Source organism: Erythrolamprus reginae, chromosome 2, assembly GCF_031021105.1.
Source record: "Erythrolamprus reginae isolate rEryReg1 chromosome 2, rEryReg1.hap1, whole genome shotgun sequence".
NCBI lineage: Eukaryota > Metazoa > Chordata > Lepidosauria > Squamata > Dipsadidae > Erythrolamprus > Erythrolamprus reginae.
In genome coordinates, this window is record NC_091951.1 from 83,756,269 (window position 1) to 83,771,545 (window position 15,277).

Sequence of the window (15,277 nt, forward strand, 5' to 3'; positions counted from 1 at the left end):
AAAGTAAATTCAGTCTTTCACACACCACAGAAACTGGTGTTGCCCTCCTTTTGTGCTCGGCCAGTAAATCCCACTGAGCAGCAATGGCACACCCTGGACATGGACAGAGCCCTCAAGATCACACCAAGGACCTCAGAAAGATAAAAGCGATATTCATAGATTTCCACTCGTGATTCCTAGGAACATGAGCATCGTCTGCCACTATAGGGTGTTGTATCAGGAGCGCCATAAGCAGAGCATATGAACTAGCAAATCTTTCAGCCCCCACAGGCATCACAGCTCACTCCACCAGGAATGCCAGCTCCGCAGCCTAGAAAACGCAGGCATTGCTTGAAGAGGTTTGTGGGCATAACCAACTCAGTTCATTCAACACTACAAGATAGACTCTTACACATCAGCTGCCGCTGCTTTTGGCAGGAGAGTTCTACAGCAAGTAGTGGATGTTCATTACAGTGCAAGGTCACCCCCCCACCCCCCCAAAGGGACCTCTGCTTTGGTAAGTCCCATTCTGAAGGCTGGTTGCACTGCAGGATGGGAATAGGTGTTGTGACCTTACCTGAATGCCCCTTCTCATCCAGTGGAACCAAACTTCAGTCCCTCCCCTTAAATTATATCCTTATCTATCTATTCTATTCCCTCTAAATCGTTACCTCACAGCCTCAGGGAATGGAGTACCACTAGGTCTGAATAGGAGCCACGCACGAGTCTTGTCTTCAGGATTCGTCATATCTGGGGTTCTACAGGGGTGGATCCTAGCAATTATGCAAATGACTGACTCCATCCTCCATATGATTGGTCGAGGATAACCCATTCTGAAGGCTGGTTCCACCAAAGGAGAAGAGGCATTCAGGTAAGGTCACAACGCCTATTTTCTTTTTATGACCCTGTAATCCCTGTTTATCAGGGTAGTCAGAGTGGATAAATGGAGCTGCATTTTTACTGGTTGGATGGCCTTCCTGATGCCTATAGATATTTTCTCTTTGTGCCTTGAAAGTGTAAATTTTCCAAATACTTTTCACAATTTCATTAAGCCCTTCACTTATGCTCTTTTAGCCACTACCCAGCAATAATTTAGTGAAGAAGACAGCACATAATGATTGAACAAAGCAGCCATGCAACCACAATTTTAACAAAATTGCATGGATATCTGCACACAAAAAATCTGATCAGGTTGTTCATATGTTAGCTGGAATTTGTTTCAGAATCCTAGTTTATGGAAATTAATAGAAAAAAAGGGGTCCATGAATAGGCTTTTTCTGCCACGATCAAAATTGGCAATACAGCCCAGTTATTAGACAGACCTACAGAGAATCTATATATTACCAAAATTATAGTAATTCTGGAAAAATAATTTTCTGCAGGTGTTGAAGTGAAGTTATGTAAAGTAAATGCTATTGATATGGTCTGTGAAAAAATCTAGTGTCTCTGATCTATATGAGAATAATCCATTTGCAAATACTGTAGGTTTTTTGTGACTTCTCAAACTGAGTTTTTATAAAGCAAGGTCTGCATTGCATTTTAACATCAGATTGAAAATGACTTCATTCATTCATTTCCTTTGGCTTTAAGAGTGCCCTCTTGTGGTATTATATAACTAAAGTAGCATGTGTGTAAGACATTTTTTAACAACTCTGTTCAGTTAATGGCTACCATTTTGGTCAATTTAAAAAAAAATAAAAATAGGACTGAAATAAATGCTAAAACAGCTAAAACAGGTCTGCAAATCTATATGCAAATAGATATAACTTGCATACATATTTTCAAATCATGAGAAAAGGAGGTGGATGAGAAATCAGTGACTGAAGAAAGAATACAAAGGGAAAAATATATTTTTTTAGCAATAGAAGTACGTTGAAAAAGTATTAGTTCAACACTAAGAGTTTAGTAGGTTTTAAATAGGTTTCTGTGTTTGCCTTGGCAATTGTGAAAGTGGTGGAAATAATAGCTGCTTAAGATGTTACCTTGAGGGAGGAATATTTGAAGACTGTTGTGTATCAAAACAACTAGAAGGATTAATTGGAAATGCTTTATGCGTGGAATTATAGGTCTACAAATAAGTATTATATTACATGAGATAAAAGTATATGGTATATTTGTGTTTAGTGTTGAGTTTCCTTTATCTCATAGGAAGAAATGGTATTTCCTGATTAAATACTTGAAATAATCTGACTAATAGCAGCACTGTACATAGGCATCTTTTTTGCATAATGCTGCAACAGCTTATTTATTATTTTTGGAAGGCATATTTACTCTTGTACTGAAGGCTGGTCTCTATCATTGTACGGGGTACCTCTGAATTTCTGTAATCTGTCTTCTATAACATTATACTATTAATGTATCGTCTCTCCCCAACACTCCTTTTCTTAAAAAAAAACCACTCACCACTGTTCAGTTTGTTATATAGTGTATTTTTTTTATTAATTCTAAATATAATCCTTTTCACTGCAATTTATATTATGATGCAGATGATAGCTATTTCCAGCATGCTCCTGAAGTAGTCATTCAATAATATTTTGATACCTTGTGTATGAAATTTCTCTTAAAGACTTTCAAAAATGCTGTTACAGACTACATTAATGCTAAGAGTCTACAATTTGTAACTCCAGGGAGGCATATAAATATATTTCAGATCAGGCTAACTTTAAGCAGTAACGGATGCTTTAATAAAGAGGCATTTTTATTAATCTAGATCAATTTAGGAATGTTAACTTGATCGCAGTCAATATATTTATTGATATATAGTTGTATTATGCCTTTTTAATTTTTCCAAATAAGTCAAGATAGCACACATTTCCAAAATACCTTCCTTCTATTTTCGCCACAACAATAATCCTGTGAGATGCGTTGGACTGAGAGAGAATGACACGCCCATGGTCACCCAGTTGGCTTTCATGACATGAGCATTGGCTTTAAAAAGAAATATAGTGGTCCCTTGACTTTCGCGGGTCCAACTTTTGCAAAAAGTCTATACCACAGGTTTTCAATAAATAAATAAAATAAAATTTTTGAAAACCCGTGGCATTTTTTTTTATTTTTAAAATTTAAATATTTACTATATTTTAAAAACTCCACTTCTGCCCCAGCCTTCCAATCCCTACCCTTAAATTCTCAGAGCGTTGGTACGCTCCACTTGAAGCTGAGCCTTGCGGACGGACAAGACCACCCTAACTTGCCCAAGGGGGGAGGAACTGAGGGCATTGTTGGGTCAGAGGGCCGCGTTGCCTCTTCTTCCCCCACCCACCTAAGCCGACCGACCTCCCAACTGACTGGCCTGGAATCCCGGCTTTGAGTCCTGGCCTGGATCCCTCTTGTCTTGAGCTTCCCCTGCCCTGACCCTGAGCACTGGTACTGCCGCCGCCGCCATGGGAGATGCCGGCAGCGAGCGCAGCAAAGCCCCCAGGTTGCCGCCCCGTTGCCCCTGCGGGTTCTGGGGGTAAGTAAAACCAGGAATAGAGGGGGGAGGTAGGAAGGAAGAGTCTCTACTTCATGGAAATTTGATTTTCGCGGGTGGTCTTAGAATGTATCCCCCGCGAAAGTCAAGGTACCACTGTAATGTAAATGCTGGTGTCTTTGAATACTAAACAAAATTAATTTGCCTTGTATAAATCATACCTTTAAGCTATAGTTTTCCAAGGTCTTAATGATATATTAGCACGAGACTTGAATTGAAAATTGAAACTTTTCCATTCCTTTTCCATTGAAAGATTGAATCACTGGACTATGAGCAACCATACAAGACTATTGTTAAACTTGTTCATTTTGTACAGAAGGCAGCAGTCCATGTTCTAATGGATGTAAATTGCTTGAAGTTCATTGTTCTACTTATTAGAATAATGGCTATCAAGAATTTATCTTAATTCCACAGTATAATCTTGTTATTTAGAACTTTCTGTTGCTTTGGATCAATCATGAAGTCTGCCTCATTTTCAATGCCATGTAACAATTTATACTATTAATTTAAGCTCTCCCCTCAATGTACCATTTCTTTGCAGAATCCATATGACAGGGATGCAGAAAGAGGCATCCAACTAGTTATGTAAAATTCTTCCCTTGCAAACTTGCTAAAGTTCATGGACCTTTCGGAAGCATTGTAAGATGTTTTCATTTGGTCTGGCTTCTAGCGATTGCGATTAAGCCATTAATAGGATCATTAAAACTTATATGAAAACAATTTCAATGTAAAAGTAACATTGTTGTGCTTTAATTTTTAAAGTATGTTTATGAATATCATACTGGGTAAAACACTCACTTTTCAATTTTCTGTTTCTTAAAATCTGATTTGAGACATGCTTCAAGCAGGCAAGATTTGTATTTAAGGACACAGAAATACAATTCTTGAGAAGTCTCAAAAAGATTTAATTGCAATCCTAAATTGAAAATGCTTATTTTGAAATTGGGTGAAATGTTTGCTAGGAAGAAAGCATATAGAATTTATGACATTAGGCGATAGAAATAATCTACCGTATTAAAGCTGTACCTTGGAAAACCATGCCTTTTTATTTAATTATACATTTATTGGTCAATTGACAATAATTTTCTTTTGAGCAGTTTGGCAAAATAAAAAACACTGCACTAAAAATGTAATATTAACAACTATGAAAATAAAATCTATATTTATTCCAGGCCTGGAACATTAGAATAGCTTTTTCCTTGTCATTAAAATAATGATTATCTCAATGCCTCCAAGAATTCTGTCTCCTTGGTTATCACCCACCACACCTTTCCGTTTGAGTCCTCTAATAATTATGTTTTATAGTATATCTCTACTATTTTATATCTGAAATTTTAAAAACATTTAGATGCGTTACCTTTATTTTACAATAACTGAAAAGTTATTGGCTGACAGGAACAGTTTGGATATAAAATACCAATTATATTTGTTTATATAAATTATTAACAGAATGTAAGTATAATAGTTGCTTTTTCTGATCAATGCACCACAGTTTAATAAAATTAGCAGGTAAGCATTAGGGTTGTTAGGTTAAAATTGTGAATCATTTTTCTGTCTCTACCCCACATTTTTGCAGCCATTACTATAAAATGCTGTTATTAGCATACATATAAGATTTATTATTAGGTAAACTAATATACATCTGAAAGAAAATGGTAATAATTTGAAGTTTGGGATTATCAAATAAATGTGTGTTTGTCCGTTTCTGATTGTGGTTACTTATTCTGGCACATAGTGATCTGTGGGTTTGATTTTTTTTAAAAAAATACAATCCTATAAAATGTCTGCTCACTAAGTTCAGTGAGACCTTTTACTCTACCAGATAACTGTATAGGAATGCAGCCTTATGGTTCTATTTTTTTCCTGGTTTTGAATGATAACAATTATGTAATAATTCAATAAAATGTGCAGGGCATGTTTTTATCCATATGCCAGGTCATTGTGTTTAAAATATCTACATTATACTTAGAATATGGAAAATGTGTTTTAGCCTGCAATCCTATCCAAGAGTAATTTAATGAAGAGTAATCTGATCTCTGTAGACCCTCTGCATAGGGTTGAGATGTTGAAATAAAAAGGAATATAGAGGAGGCAAAGATGGATATACCAGTATCACCTAATATAAGTAATTAGTAGAAGTTATGTAAGTAATAGTGTGGAACATTCTGAAAATTGCATTAATACTGTTAACATTAGAAATGTGTGGAATACATTTATTCAATATACAGTGATCCCTCGATTATCGCGAGGGTTATGTTCCAGGACCTCTCGCGATAATCGATTTTCCGCAGTATAGTGGTGTGGAAGTAAAAACACCATCTGCGCATGCGCGCCCTTTTTCCATGGCCGCGCATGCGCAGATGGTGGAGCCGGGGAGCGATGAAAGTGCGGAAGCCGACAAAGATTGCTTTGAATGTCGGCTGCCCCCGCCCCCCCAGCGCGTCCGGCGCCCTCGCCGCTACCGGCCGCCCGCCCCCCCGATCCACCCCTCTCACCGGCTTTCGGACACGGGTCCTCCTGCAGCAGCGCTGCCGAGCAGATCAGCTGCTGGGCGGCCGAAGAAACCTTCCCTGGGTCTTCCCCGCCGCCCACGCAAAGGGGAAACCCCGATCTTCGGCTCCTCGCTGCTGCCCGCCCGCCGCTCAAGAGCAAGAGGGGGAGAGATAGAGAAAGAGAGAGAAGGAAAGAAAGAGATGAGAGAGGGAGGAAGAGAGTGTGAGAGAGGAAGAAGCAAGATAAAGAGAGAGAGAGAGAAAGAAAGATGAGGAAGGAAGGGAGTGATGTCATCGGGTGGGAAAAACCGCGGTATAGCAAAAAAAACCGTGGAGTATTTTTTAATTAATATTTTTTGAAAAACCGTGGTATAGCGTTTCGCGATAATCGAGATCGCGATAATCGAGGGATCACTGTATCCTTAAATTTGAACCAGTTTTGAAAAATACTATGTTGCCCATGTCATTCTTTACTAAATTTCATTCTGATTTAGATATTTTGCCAGCAGCTATTAAAAATAATTTGTTATAGGGGTTACATTTGTAGATTATTGAAACAAGAATAACTTTTTTGATCAAAATTAATAAATTGCATGTGTATACATGTAAGAATTCCACTGTCTATAAAAATGTTGAAAACATTTTATAAATTTTGGTATTTAAAGTTTAACATTTACAAATAATATGAGTGTCTTTATCTATTTTAAATCCAAGTTTTTCATTCCATAATTAATATATTTCCTGATAAGATAAAATCAGTTTAAATGTTGGTTAGAAATGAAATAATAGAATTTAGGAATATGTACTAAATCTTTAGTCACCTGTCTGCAGGAATTGTAGAATTAGATCTGCTTTGATTTGCCTTATATTCATTTGAAACTATTAAACAAAATCACTTATCTGTAGTTACACACTTGCTTAAGTGAGACAGTTGTTTTGTAGAAAATGTCCATACAATCCAACTGTTTAGTATCCAGGACTTTTAGAAGCAGATAGTTGGAAAAATAACATTTCTATCAGAGCCAAGGAAAAATTGTCTTGGAAAGTAATAATTTGATAGTTAAAATGTAAATATGGAAATTATAGGTCAGATAAGAGGAAAAGTTGATTTATATAAATTCAGAGACATTACAAATTCTATGGCATTGTATTATAGTACAGTAAAGTCTTAATAAATCATCTAGGAAGACTACTGTTAGTAATACAGTACTTGACTTAGCAACCAATTGTTCAGCAGTTTGGGGGACGGGGCGGGGGGGGGGATGACGACGACCATAAAAAACAGACTTAACAATCTGTGCTCAAGGCAGTATGCAGATGAGGGCAGAGATGACGGGTTGGGGAGATAGGTGGTTGAACGGAGTTGGAGGCAGTGCTTTTATTTATTACATTTATTTATTTATCAAAAGTCTTGGCCGCCCATCTTACCACAGGGTAACTCTGAGTGGCTTAGATATAGTTTACTGTACTGAGGTTCAGGCAACGCTAAGAGGGACCAAGTCAGGAATGGGTGGGTGTTTGCTTAACTACCTGCAAATCTGAGTTAACAACCACAAAGGGAAGAGCCAGAATTGCCCGCAGATGTCAGTGCAGTCATGTGACATCTTGCTTTATGACCACACCAGTTTACAACAGAAGTTCCCGTTCCAATTAGTGTCATGATTCAAGGACTACTTGTACATTTTATGTGGCTTATTGTGCCAATTGTATTTTTGTCTGTAGAAATTAGATGTTCCCTGTCCCAAACGTCTTTGTGTCTCTTTATATATATAAAAAGCTTTTTGTAGTTAGCTGAAGTTAATACATATTTAGATATTAATGTGCTCTCTGTGTATTTAATTCCATTTTAAATGAATTAATTTTAAACAAGATACTGTATAATTGAAATGTTAAAACCATTTTTTAAAAAAGCATTGATTTTATCTGCAAACTTTCATACTGCTCTTTTTCCATTAACTTTCTACTTGCTCATTGCCATCGAGTTTTAAAGTGTGGCTCCACTTGATTATGCTCACGTATCCCTATTGGAAATACTTCAGTAGCTGCCACTTAATTTACCAAATTACTACTATGAATATAGAAACATGTTTCCAACCTGCCAAATCAGAAGAATAGCAACAATATAATTTTCTCTTCCTTTAAAAAAGATTGCAGAAATCTCTCAAATTGTTTATTTATTTTTTATTAAGCTTGTCAATAGAATTCCTTGTTAGCATATTTTATACTGGAATTTAATTCAAATCCCATTACTTATTGTAAATGTGTGTGTGAGTAGGGCAGTTCTAACATGTGTTTGTGTTTCTAGGTACGAGCACACCAGTTAGTTTTACCACCTTGTGATGTAGTGATCAAAGCTGTAGCTGACTATGTCCGTAATATTCAAGACACTTCTGATTTGGATGCCATAGCTAAAGATGTTTTTCAACATTCACAGGTAAAAAAGAAAAGAAGAAAAGTTCATGGGTGTATAGTTCTTAAAGAGTATGTTGCAGTACTTGTGAATTGCATTACATGAATATGTCTTTAATTTTTACTTGGGCTTTATTATTCTGTTTGTAAGAATTGCTAAAGATGATCAGAACTTAGAAGAAGTTTTGCTTATTATTTGTCTATGAAAGAAACCCTTAAGTTGACTGATTGCCTTTATACAGTTGCAAACAGTTTATAACTGTATAGTAATGCTGGTAGGACAGGGTGATTGTTCATTTGTATATTTAATTTTAATAAAAGTTTATTTTAACATTCTTTTAGTCTAGAACGGAAGACAAAGTTAAACGATTTAAGAGAGCAGTTGCATATTATTCAGCAACTAATAAGCCTATGCCATTTCACCCACCACATTACCTAGGTAAGTTCTTATATTCATGTAAGATATTGAAAAATTTTGAATTGTTTCTTCAAGCTGGCAATTTGCAGATGTGTTAGAACCTCGTTTCTAGTGATCAGTCTGAAACTGAGAAATATTATTTTATGACATATAAAATAAAAAGGTATAAGTTGTATCATACCAATTATGTCAGATATTTGACCATTACTAGTATTTTAAATTGTAGCAAGAGTATGAAATAAGTATATTTTATTTGAAGTGTATATATGAAAATGTAGCCAAATGGGCCGCATTGGTAAGTATAGTATTTCAACAAACGGTAAACTTTGTTTTGAAAGAAAAACAATTTTATATGGTTTCAGAATGAAATATCTTACTAATCAAGATAGATAAATTTTATTCCATATATCATGAAAATCTAAATCTAGAACCTTTACTATTAATTGAATTAGTAGAATAGGTTTTATTAAAAAAAAATAGAAACAAAAAACTGGACAAATGAGTAAATGTCAGTTTTCAGTGGTTGATGATGCTACTTCAGTTAGCAATTCAAATTGTAGTCACTGAGACATATTCTATGGTAGATATTGTGACACTTGTCTTTCTATTTCACAATAGTCATATTATTCTGACATTCATTTATTTAGTGTATTCTGAGTTAAGTCACATTGACAAAGGATACAATGTTGGTTTGTTGCATGGATTGTCTTCTGTATCTTAAATTGAAGACTGGAAGAGCAATCTGTTTATGTTATGTAGAATAAGACCTATTTTCCCAGCTTTTAGTGGGTTAGTTAGAAACAAAAACATAAGTAGCTGTACAAATGCTCTTTGATCACAGTAGGTAAAAGAATGTATTTGTCATGTACTTTATTCTTTGACATTTTAAATCTTGATTTCTGACCACCATAAGAGAATACGTTACTCGACTTAAGAGAGTTACGAATTGTTTACTGCTATAATAAACTTTCTATATTTTATGTTTCAATTTCTGCTTTTAGTTCTAAAAAACAATCAAATGCAGTACCTGTACACTGCACTTTTTTTCTATTTGGGGGTGGAAGGGAAGCAAACAGTAAAGACTAAAATGGTGGGCCTGTATCTATTATGTAACTAGAAAAGCAGAATGTTTGGGAAAGAACATGAGATAGCCAGAAAATTGACAGTCAGCATAGAAAATCTCTCCTGAAAGAAGCAGCAATGAAACAGAAATTGACAAAAGTAGACAAAAATAAATATCACTTTAATAAATCAGATCAGAATTAAAAACATAAAATGGAAGCCTAACAGCATGACTTAGATCTTTTGTTTTCATATTAAATAATAATTCAGATTTCCATTGGACTACACTTCATTAAGAGGGGGGAAAACCCTTTTTGTTTCCTCCCCTAAACAGGCAGACCAAATCACTTGGGAATGCCGGGTATAATGCCACCATATGTGTCTCCTCAGATGCTTAACATTCCACAGTCTGCCCTGCAAGCAAAGCAAGCGGCAAGTACATCCCCCTCCCCTTCTGCTTATCCTTCTGCTGTTGGAACCCATGATGCATGTATATGCGTGTGGGCAATATGCACATCTTTAAGAAAACATGGCCTAATTTATACTTTCTTTTAGGCCCAGCCTATCTCTAGTCATGGTAACGTCCAGGGTCAGGGCCCATATTCCTATAATCTATCAGAACCTGCCATCACGTTGGACACAAGTGGAAAAAATCTTTCTGAGCAGAATTACAGCAACATTCCTCATGAAGGAAAACATACTCCATTATATGAACGATCCTCTCCAATAAACCCAGCTCAGAGTGGGAGCCCCAATCATGTTGATTCAACATACTTTCCTGCCTCTTCTACATCATCTTCCTCAGATAATGATGAAGGCAGCGGAGGTGCTGTGAAGTAAGTACAACAAAAGACAGCAGAATTGGCTAAAACAATCTCCTGTTGGCCTCAAATTTGCTAAGATGGATCAAAATCTGGGCAAATAACTGTTTGGTGGAAGATTTCCCAGCTGTCTCCTCAGCAGACCTTCAACATGAAAAATATTGAAGAGTAGAAGAGGGATCTTGGGGGAATGATATGAGCTGTAAAATTTGGTAAAGATGGTGAGAATTTCTTAATTAAGGGGTCTTTGATGTGTGCCCTTTTGCTTGAAAGGGACTTCTGAAGATCACGTTCAGGTTGTTAAGACGAGATAAAGTGAGGAAGGTGACATTGTGCCCATTGGTTTTTATGGGGTTCTTCTGATCTATTGTCTCCATTCTAGTTATTTGTATATTAATCCATATTTATGGTAACAATTTTACATATGAAGATATCTTTAATTAATTAAGAAAAAGAGATTTTTAAAAGTGGCATTTTTCTAACCTCAGGAAAAAAATTTACACTGCTCCTATCACTGAAAATTTATATAGCGTTTGTGAAATATTTTGTATATTTTAAAATAATATTTTGTTCTAAACTGGTTGAAATGTCAAAAGCTTTAAACTTTAACATAAATAATATTAAATTAAAGCCTTCAGAAGAATAGAAGCAATTTTCAGAGTAATAGCAATAGCACTTCGAATTACAGTGTATACTGTGTTTTCCCGAAAATAAGACAGGGTCTTATTTTCTTTTGACCCCAGAAATAAACACTTGACCTTATTTTGGGGGGGGTCTTTCAGTTTTTAGGTGCAGGAGATGGCAACTGCAATCACCTCATGGCTGCTCAGCCCCTTAACCTAGGCCCACAGATCAGCTGATTCAGCGAGGGCCGGAGGTTCTGTCTCTTCGGGTGCCTGGAGATATTTCCAACGCACTCTTGCTAGTAACTCCTCTGTCCACAGCACTAGGCAACCTTGTAGCTGAGGACCCTCTGCTCCACAGCTCACATGTGACTATAGAGCAAGCAGCAACCATGGATTACGCTCCTGCTACAATGAGTCAGAAAGCCATGCAGCCCTTCGGAATCACCCCCCCCCTCCCAAAACTGGCAGTGGCTGCTTCAGAAAAGGACATGAGATTGCGGAAGTTTGCTTCAGGACTCAGCTGGGAAGCGGCGCGAGCGAACGGCGTGGGCGGGCGAAGGGCGGGCGAGCGGCAGCGAGGAGTTTGCGTGGGCGGTGGGGAAACCCCAGCGCCGCTTCCCAGCTGAGTCCCGAAGCCAAACGCGGAACTTCACCTTTGCCTTCTGGCTTCAGGACTCAGCTGGGAAGCGGCGCGAGCGAACGGCGTGGGCGGGCGAAGGGCGAGCGGCGGGCGCGCGGGCAGGCAGGTGGCGGACAAGCGGCGGACAAGACAAGCGGCGGGCCCGGCAGCAGCGAGGAGTTTGCGTGGGCGGTGGGGAAACTCCTCGCTGATGCCCGCCGCTCGCCCTCCCGCCAGCAAGAGGGGGAAGACCCAGGGAAGCCGCCCAGCAGCTGATCTGCCCGGCGCCATCTACGCATGCGTGGCCATAGAAAAAAGGGCGCGCATGCGCAGATGGTGTTTTTACTTCCGGGTTGAAAAATCGCCATATAGCTGTTCGCAATGATCGGGATCGCGATACCCGGGGGATCACTGTATACTTTAATTCATTTCTTGTCTCTTTGAAAGAGCGTTGCCTGCAATTCTTGTTACTCCCCTCAGTCCTCTCTCTCTCTCTTTCTCCCTCTCCCCCCCCTCTCTCTCTCTCACACACACACACTTGATGAAAACACTGGAGGGCAGACAACCGGGTAAGGGGAAATTGGGGATACTGGCAGGTCTCCTTCCTCTCACTTCCACACTCCTCCTTTCTTGGTGCCCAAGGTGGAAGGGAGTTTGAGCTCTATTTCCTCAGTGTCCTTTGCCTTTTCCTCAGCGATAGATCCAGCAGCCGGGCTTGTCCTCCCCATTAGCCAATCCTCCATCCTCTGGTCTTTGAAAGCACATTATATGTTCATTTAAGGAGGAAAATTGTACAAAACAAAGTCGGAGGGAGAAGAAAGAGGGTCATGGGGGGAAAGGCTTGGGAGGAGGGGGGACTGGAGAAATCAGCCAGCCTGAACAGGGAAGCCACTGTGCACTTGGTGAGCAGGGGACCCCCCACCCCAAACAACACATGCCTTGACATGGTCCTGGCGTGTGCCTTTATGCACGCCGGTTCTACATCTGGCAGTTGCCCACCACTCACATCCTTCTCTTCCTGCAGCTGGAAAATGGAAGAGAATCCCTACCCTTCACCCTACAAAAACTTCCTGGCCATTTGCAGACCTTGTAGCCACCTGTTTCTTGGCACTGTGCAGCTCCTGAGCTCTCAGAAGAGACCCCTGAACTCTAGCATAAGATAAAACCTAGCCCCAGCCTGATCCAGCCAAAGGAACTTCTTGCCACTCTGAAATGTGCGCCACTTCCAGTCTAGACCCACCTTATACTCCCAGTGTTCTACTGCATTCCATTGCCCCAATTGTATGCCGCCCCGAGTCTACGGAGAGGGGCGGCATACAAATCTAATTAATTTTAAAAAAATTGACCTTTTGCCATTTCTTGCTTCCGCTACTGGTGAGGTGTGCCTGGCTTTATCCTTTATGAAGCAGCTGCTGACCAGTTGAAGGCTATCTTCCCCAGGTCCTGCAAAGAAACTGCTATGTAAGACCTAAGGAAGAAAGCCTTCTGTGAAAGGCCAGGCCAGGCATGTCTCATTAGTAGCTGCATAGCAAGAAGGCAGCAAAGGGTTGTAGGGCTCTGAAGTACAGATGGAGGGAAGTAGGCAGTGGGGATAGTTAAACAGCCTCATTGACAAGCAACCAAATTTTCATTTCATGACTGTGGGTTTGTTTCAGCAACCTTAACTTGGAAACTAGTCATAAGTCCCTAGTTCAACACCATCGTAACTTTGAACAGTCACTGACTGAATGGTCATAGACCATATTTGAGGAAAGAGAAGGCCATGGCTTTTCAGAATGCTGTTATATATATTGAAGGAGAAAGGTAGAGAGAGAGAGACCTTTTAGTTGGTGAAAATCAAGCTATCACGGTCCTTTCAAAGAGAAGAACACGTTACTTTGACTTCATTTTGAAATAGTTGGAATCAGCATAGTGCAAAATGAATGCGTTTTACCTGGTTACTCTTTTATGAAGTCTTGCATTATAATCCTAACAATATTATTTTTGTCTGGGCTTTTTTGTCTCTCTTCAGTCATGTTGGTGGAAACAAACTGAACTGGGAAAAAACAGGAACTCAGTCAGAAAATCAAGCACGTGGGGATCCAGGACACCAATCAAAGGTAGTGTTTTGAGCAGTATTAAATTTGTGTATATGTTTTAATGATTATTTGGTTGATGGTAGAGGATACGGAATCATCTAGGCAAAGTCATCTCTTCTATGACTTGTGGACTTCAACTCCCAGAATTCCTGAGCCAATCATGCTAGCTCAGGAATTTTGGGAGTTGAAGTCCACCTGTCATAAAAGAGCCAACTTTGCCTATACCTCTTAGAAGATGCTCCCATGGGGTCCATTCCATTAACCAGCGAAGTAATGCTTTTGCTTCCTTCTGTGCAAGAAAAAGTAATCATTTCTGACTGCTATTTTTCTGCAGAGCAGGAAAAAAAAGTAGTCTCTAATATCCATGAATGCTTAGAAGGCTGGGCAAGTTGTAACCTAAAACTGCCAATAAAGTAGTTTTATTAATGTGATTGTTCTATGCTTACTGATGTAGAACTTAAACTCATTGAAATCTGTTGTGTTTACTGCTCAGTAAAAACATGAATTATGTTACCTAAGGTAGAGAAGAATCAGGTTACATCTAAGTGATATACTTTGCTGTGCATAATAATGAATGTAATTTTAGGTGAGGTGAAGAATTTACTTGAGATTCTGATACTTATTTATTCTTTATGGCATCAAGCAAATAACTGCAGTATGTAATGAGATGTATTTTTCTTTTCCTGCTGAAAATAATGTTTATCATGGCATGGGCACAAATGGAAAAACAAAGCACAAGAAGTTCATTCAGAAACTGTAATAAACCAGTTGTCAAGCTGCCAGTCAGAATTCAGACAAATAAAACTCAGAGTCCTTTTATAAAGGTTCTAAAGTGAATTTATCAAAATCAGAACTTGAAGCATCGAAAGAAAATTCTTCACCTCACCTAAAAGTCTGAAGAAAAATGGCGCGTACAGCATATATAAAAAAAAACCTTTCCAACCCCTGTTGGGCATTTGCCCAATCTCCATTGTCCAGATGCATCAGGTGGTACATGTTGCCCCTCCCGTCGCTCTTCAGGAATTTTCCATCTAATGATCTCCTTCTGGCACTTGGGAAATCGAAACTTAACTCACCTCCTGCATGCTTCCCAACCCCCCCTTGATCTCTAATCCCACCCTGTCTCTATGACAACCAAGCGAAAGAATGCAGCAGCATAGCGAAGGTTGACACCAGTTTTCTTTAAAATTTGGCTTATCTAAGAAGGCTACTTTATATAATCGAATCTTGTTAAGTTCCAAGTTCAGCTGTTCCTGCTAAAGAATATGACTAATGCAAGTCTTTAAAATCAGTTTGTACTG

At 38.7% G+C, this 15,277-nt stretch overlaps 1 protein-coding gene across 1 annotated transcript in view; it reads left to right on the forward strand.

Moving 5' to 3' along the window:
- FAM120A (family with sequence similarity 120 member A) overlaps positions 1-15,277 on the forward strand; it is an 80,476-nt gene that overhangs the window by 29,049 nt on the left and 36,150 nt on the right. Inside the window, exons 4-8 of the mRNA XM_070738535.1 lie at positions 8,249-8,377; positions 8,695-8,791; positions 10,167-10,264; positions 10,388-10,668; positions 13,910-13,997. Coding sequence (XP_070594636.1) covers positions 8,249-8,377; positions 8,695-8,791; positions 10,167-10,264; positions 10,388-10,668; positions 13,910-13,997 — 693 coding nt within the window. The remainder of the gene's footprint in view (positions 1-8,248; positions 8,378-8,694; positions 8,792-10,166; positions 10,265-10,387; positions 10,669-13,909; positions 13,998-15,277) is intronic.